The 6,096-nt window shown below is 60.4% G+C and overlaps 1 protein-coding gene across 2 annotated transcripts in view; it reads right to left on the reverse strand.

Moving 5' to 3' along the window:
* Positions 1-414: 414 nt before the first annotated feature.
* The window catches only part of ZNF687 (zinc finger protein 687), a 9,481-nt gene continuing 3,799 nt past the window's right edge, over positions 415-6,096 (reverse strand). For both annotated transcript variants that reach the window (XM_012658764.1, XM_012658765.1), the window contains exons 2-9: positions 3,678-5,806; positions 3,352-3,530; positions 2,785-2,961; positions 2,524-2,686; positions 2,027-2,404; positions 1,807-1,919; positions 1,479-1,620; positions 415-1,329 (exon numbers count right to left, since the gene is read on the reverse strand). In XM_012658764.1, coding sequence (XP_012514218.1) covers positions 832-1,329; positions 1,479-1,620; positions 1,807-1,919; positions 2,027-2,404; positions 2,524-2,686; positions 2,785-2,961; positions 3,352-3,530; positions 3,678-5,789 — 3,762 coding nt within the window. In that variant the 5' untranslated portion in view covers positions 5,790-5,806 and the 3' untranslated portion in view covers positions 415-831. The remainder of the gene's footprint in view (positions 1,330-1,478; positions 1,621-1,806; positions 1,920-2,026; positions 2,405-2,523; positions 2,687-2,784; positions 2,962-3,351; positions 3,531-3,677; positions 5,807-6,096) is intronic.

Raw genomic sequence — 6,096 nt, forward strand, 5'->3', positions numbered from 1 at the left:
AAGCAGACACCTCGGTGTCCAAGGTGAAGGCACCACACAGAAAGGGGAGGAGGGAGACTCCCTCTTCCCCGCCTGCCCGCTCAACACCACTTCTCCCCTGAGAAGAAGTTTCGACTCTTGCTCCCTCCCAAGTCCACATCATCCAAGTCACATAAAAAGAGAGGCCTGAGTAGGGGTTAAACCACGAGCAGTTTTAATGGTCTGGTTTTCTCCCTCCTATTTCCCCCACTGTTAGTATTATTACTACAAGAATAAAGGATTCCTGAGAGCCTGTCCCCTCCTCTCCCTCGGCCCCCCTTGACAGGACTCACCCCCACTAACCCCGCCCCTGAATTTCTGGGGGGAAAAAAAAAAAGAAGTGAAAGGCACTGCAGGGGTGGGGGGCTTGAGTGCCAGGGAGTTGGGGGTGGGGGGCGTCATGGCAGGGCCTGGCCCAGAGGAGGAAAATTCCAGTCTGTGCCTGAAGGAATTGCGGAGGGGTGTCCACGAGCCTCCCATCAGTCCTTCCCCGTGCCTGTCTGGCAGGCACATGAAAGTCCATCCTCCCACCCCCAGTCCCATACTGGGGGTTCTGCAGCAGGAGCATAATTAGTGTTGGGCTCAGAAAGGAGAAACGGAGGCCCACTCTACTAGGGCCCAAGGGCCTAACCCAAAGGAAGGCTGCAAATAACTATTAATATAATCCTCAAAAGCTTTTTCTTCAGGGCTGGGGAGAGAGCATTTGAAAAAAATATGAATGCTAATGAAACTTCCCAGCCCACGGACCAGGCAGCAGCAGGGAAAACTGGGCTTCCGGGGAAGAGGGGGGCTGGTCAGTCCCGGGCTTGAGGCCTAGTTGTCCCCACTGGCCCCCTGCCGAGCCCTGATGAACGCCATGCCATGCGTGCGGAAATGGGTCTTGAGGTTGAGAGGGCTGTCGCAGCTCTTGCCACAGACCTTGCAGGTCAGGGGGCCTGCAGAAGCAGGCAAGGGTGAGTCTCCACCATCTGGGTCAGACCTTGGCAGAGGGGGGGCATCTTCCTCCCCATCGCCCAGCCCCAGGGCACCGGCTCTACCCACACCCCGTCTCTTCTTGTGGCTGATGAAACGGTGCCGGCTCAGGGAGCCAGGGGAGGCAAAGCACAAGCCACAGTCGAGGCACTGCTGGGCACCACCACCCACCCGCAACCCCACGGCAAGGCTCTGTTCCACCGGTCCACTGCTTCGGTAGCGCAGAGGGCCGTGGCCTCCCAAGCCGGGTCCTCCTCTGGGGGACTTGGCCGGCGGTGTTGTGCTGTCAGGCTCCTCACTGCAAGAGTCGGAAGACTGGCGGCGTTTCCGACCTGGCCCCTGGAGGAGAGTGGCAGAAACCAGGCCTCACCATCATCCCTAATCCAGTCCCTGGCACCCCACCCCCCTAATTCCTGAGGCCAGGGTCGATAGCCAGCACTTTCCCACTTTCATGGTCCTAACACAGCAGTCTGGGCATAGGCACCTACCTGGGCTCTGGCACCAGGACCACGAGCCAGGGCATTCCCCCGGCCAGGGGACTGGGGCCCAAGCTGCAAGCCATGCCGGACCTGGACGTGCTTCTCCAGGATCAGGCGGCTGCTGAAGGTGCGTTTTCCCTCTGTGCAGTACCTGCAAGGGGGAGGGTGGGCAGGATGGCACCAGGGACAGCCCCAAGGCTGAGGCTCCTGAGAGGAGGGGGCCACCAGAGCAGAGGGAGACCTCAACCCTCAGTCCTCTTAGACAAGACACAGGTGAGAAGGTTCTGTGGGGTACTGGGAAGTCACCTGCCAGGAAGGGGCTGGGGGCAGGGGTTACCTGCATGGGTAAACTCGCTTGATTCCCTCGTGATTGACTCTGACGTGGCGCCTCAGGCTGGGGGCAGAGCAGAAGGAGCGCTCGCACAGGCGACAGGGAAACTTTTTCACTGACTAGGAGGACAGGGATAGGAAATATCAGAGACCCCATCCCCGCTGTCACACGGACCAGTCCCAACACTGCCCTCCAGCCCATCTCACTCCCCTTGCGGCCCACTCACCTTGCCATGCTCCTTCTTCATGTGAGCCACATACTCATCACGCTCGGGGAACCAGGAGTGACAAAGGCCACAGGTCCAGCCGCCGCCACCGCTGCTGCCACCGCCACCGCCACCACTGCCACCACCACCGCTGCCACCACCCCCACCCTTGATGCCTTTGCTCCCTACTTCCCGCCGGGGCCGTTTGGTGGGGCGGGGACGCTCGGGGGAGCTGGGTAGTCCCTCCTCTTCTGAAGATGAAGATGATTCCTCAGTAGCAGGGGCTGCCCCACCGCGAGACACAGCCAGCTCCTCAGGCTCAGTCTTGGGGGTCAGAAGGGCACCCCCGGCTCCTTTCCCAGCAGGCTCCTCCCCCACGCGCCCAGACTGATGGGTGTTCTGTGAGAGGGAGACAAGGGGGAGGGCTGCTATGGGGGAGGGCCTGGCTGCTGAGGTTCGTGACCCCAGCCCCAGGCCAACACAACTAAGCACCCGTCCCCCATCCCTTTGTCCTGTACCTTGAGATGTTCCAGCATGGTCCTTTTCTGGGCAAAGAGCAGAGGACAAGACGGGCACTTAAAGACACTGACACGCTGGGGCAGCAGGTGCTGGTCGAAGTGCGAGGTGAGGAGGGGTTTGTGCGTGTAGACTGTATCACACATGGCGCACTTGTAGATCATCCTGCGGCGGTGGAAGGACAGCGTGGACGTCAGGCGGGGTGAGCCGGCCCCCTGTCCTCCAGCCCACCCCCTTCTCCTCCCATCCTGCCCAGGTCTCACTTGGCCTGCTGCGTGAGGAAGCTAGGATGCTGGCTGTAGAGGTGGGCATGGGCGCTGGGTGCAGACTTGAAGGCCATGGGGCAGATGGGGCACTTGTGGAAAACCTCGCAGTGCGACGCCTGGATGTGGGACTTGACAGAGTTCATACCCCCAAACACCACTGCACAGCTGGGGCACCTTGGGGAGGAAGTGGGAGGCCCTATGGTTAGGTGGGGGGCATCTCCATGCCCACCCCCACCCCACTTATTCTGAGGGGCTGGGTGTGCTCCAAGGAAACGAGCAATGGAACACGAACAAGGCGGGGCGAGAGGGAGCCGCAGAGGCCCAGTTCCCCAAGGGAGGCCTGGCCGGGCAGAGCTGGAGCTCCAGAGGCAGCCCTGCTTCCCCCCATCTCCTTGACGAACGACGAGAAGGCAGGATATGATACCTCAGGGCTGAGTCTGCCAACACGACAGGGCTGAGGAATGCAGCAGGAGAGATGGGGGATCTCCCCAAGAGGCCCTCTGAAAGGCGGGTGCCAGGAGACAGGAGACCCTAAAACAGCATGGAAGGAGGGGTATGAGGCACCTGTATCCTACACGGCGAGAGAAATGCAGACAGGCCTCCCGGAGATGGGTCTGAAAATTGGCTTGTAGGAAGTTGCCCCCACACTCGGGACAGACGTGCGGGGGTCGACTCTTATGCATGCGCTGGTGGGCGCTGAAGCTGCAACCATTGGGGAGCATCATGGGGCAGGTTGGGCACACCTGTCAATGGGTTAAACAAGGCAAATTGGTGAGGAGTGGCCTGGCCCCCTTACTTCTCCTAACCAAGCCCCCAACACCTTCCTAGATCCTATCCCCACAGCATCGGGCTGTCCCCGCCCCAGATAAGAGCTGTGAAAGGCAACTCACAGTGCTAGTGGTCCCGGGGGCAGGGGGTCCGAGCTGCTGGAAGTGGGCTGCCATGCCAGCCTTGTCCCGGCACTGCTCCTTGCACTCCAGGCAGCGAAAGCACGTGTAAGCAGAGGTGGCGGGGGCAGCAGGAGGCTCTGCTGAGAGTGGCAGAATAGGGGCCTCAGCAGCAATTGTTATAATGGTAGAGGTGATGGCCCCCTCACCCTTGCCTAAGGCAGGCAAGACCAGAGGTCCAGGGACAGGTGGGACAGCCACAGGTAGCAAGGGAGTGATGTCCGGCTGCCCCACCATCTGGTCAAGGGCCACAGGCCTCATGACCAAATGTGAGCACTGCATGATGAGACCCTTGTCCTTGTGCTCGCGGGCGTGCAGGAGCAGACTGCATTTGTTGAAGAAGACCAGGCGGCGGGCACAGTGGTTGCAGGTGACCTCGATGCGCATGCTCCGGCGGTCATAGTGCCGTGCCAGACTCTTCTCCAGTGAGAAGGCGTCCCCACACTCGAGGCAGCGGTAGCCAGTTGGAGGCAGGGCCAACCCAGCCTCAGCCGGTGGGCTCAGGTTTGGCCTGTAGGCAGGCAGCAGGCTCTTGCTGTTGAGGACCTTGTTGAAGGCCTCCACCAGGCTGGACTGGGTCCGTGAGATCACCGTGCCAGCCCCTGAACCTGGTCCAGTGGCCGTCTTTGAAGGCTGCACCATCACCACCGAGGCACCATTTACCTTCTGCCCCGCTGTCCCCAGCCCTGCCCGCCCCTCAACCTTGGACAGGGCTTGGGGCACCAGGCTCAGCACATTCTTAGCAATTGTCTTAGGACTGGTGGTGGTCCCCCCAGGCAGAACCACAGCTTTGCGGGCCACGCTGGCTGCCATCAGCATGGCAGTACTGGCATTCTGGATGGTGGCCACAGGCAGCACAGTACCCTTCAGCCTCGTACCATCACCCAACTGTACGCTCACCACCTTTGGACCTTCGGGGGTTGGTGCTGCAGGGGACAGCTTCAGGAGGCTAGCCTCAGCCAGGAAGGCCCCCTCAGCCAAGGGGGCAGGGGGATCAGGGTCTGAGGGGACCCGGGTTACAGTCCTTGTGATACTCCCGCAGGACGTCTTAATGGTCTTGATCCGCACTTTAAGAGGCCTAGAGGAGCTGGAGGAGGCAGGGGAGTCATTGCTGTCCTCGTCTGCAGCCTCGGCTCCACTAGAAGGACTATGGGGACTTCCCTGGGGAGACTTGTCCACCGGCCCCTCATCATCTTCTTCCTTCAGGGGCTGACAACTAGGTACTTCGGGGGAGGCAGGAGGGCTCTGATGCCCTGGAGACTGCTTGAAGAAGGGCACTCCAGCAACCCGAGGAGGCGAGGTGCTGGCAGGGATGTTCGTGGCTTCAGGGCTAGAGCCTGAGGCTCCCCGGGCTAGACCCTGGGGCTGAGGGGGACTACAGCTGCCCTGCTTCAAGGCCCCCAGCGGTGGGGAAGAACCAGATGACAGCAGGCTTGGGCCATTCTCTGGGGCCAGCTCAAAAGGAGAGGGGAAAGGGGGAGGGGTCATGGCCCCTTCCTCAGGAGGGGAGGGTGGAGAGGGAGGCAGGGGATCTGGGTGCTCCCCTGGCTCAGGCCCAAAATGCACAAAGAGGTCCAAGGGAGCTTTGCCTTCCATGGCTTTTTCTTTCCAGGTACCCTCAGTGGAAGGAGCTGGAGAGTGAGGGGTTCCAGGGAGGGATGGCTCAGGGCCCCCAAAACCATTTTGCATTGGATGAGGCTCCACAGACCCCTCCTGAGTCAACCCCACAGCCTGGGCCCCGTCCCCTTCTGAACCCTCAGCCAGGGCCTCAGACTGCTCGGGACACACAGTGTTCTTGACAATGACACTGACTGTGGAAATGTCTGGCTGCGGCAGGCCATGGTCAGAATCCTGGGCTGGAACCCCAGGGTCATCCCTAGCAGAGGCTGCTTCTGGGTCTCCAGATTCGCCTCCCACGCTGGGTTCTGGCTTCCCTGGGCCTCCTGGCCCCTCACTTTCTTCTGGCTCAGAGTGGATGGCTTCATTCGCATCAATGTCAGGGATGTCAAAGGCAGCAAGGAGGTCATCGAAATCAGGGGTCTTCATGTCCCCCATAGCGGCAGGTCCCAGACCTGATGAAAACAGGAAGGGGGAGAAACTGAGATGTCTGGAAGAGAGCCCTGGACTTCCTCCCTCAGGATCTCCATACCTATCCTCTCTCAGAGCTCGTACACATTCCAACTTGTGTACCCCTCCACCATAGCAGGAACCCTAGAGAGCTGCCGGAGGTGCCGCTTGGCCAAATCCTAAAATCGGAAGAGAAGTAGCATGCACATACCAGGGCAGGCTCCAAAATTCAGACAAAGCAGAGGAAAAGAGACTTCTTAGAAATACAGAGAAGGGGCCGGGCGCGGTGGCTCAC

The sequence above is a fragment of the Propithecus coquereli genome, unplaced genomic scaffold (genome assembly GCF_000956105.1).
Source record: "Propithecus coquereli isolate 6110/MARCELLA unplaced genomic scaffold, Pcoq_1.0 Scaffold59, whole genome shotgun sequence".
Lineage (NCBI taxonomy): Eukaryota > Metazoa > Chordata > Mammalia > Primates > Indriidae > Propithecus > Propithecus coquereli.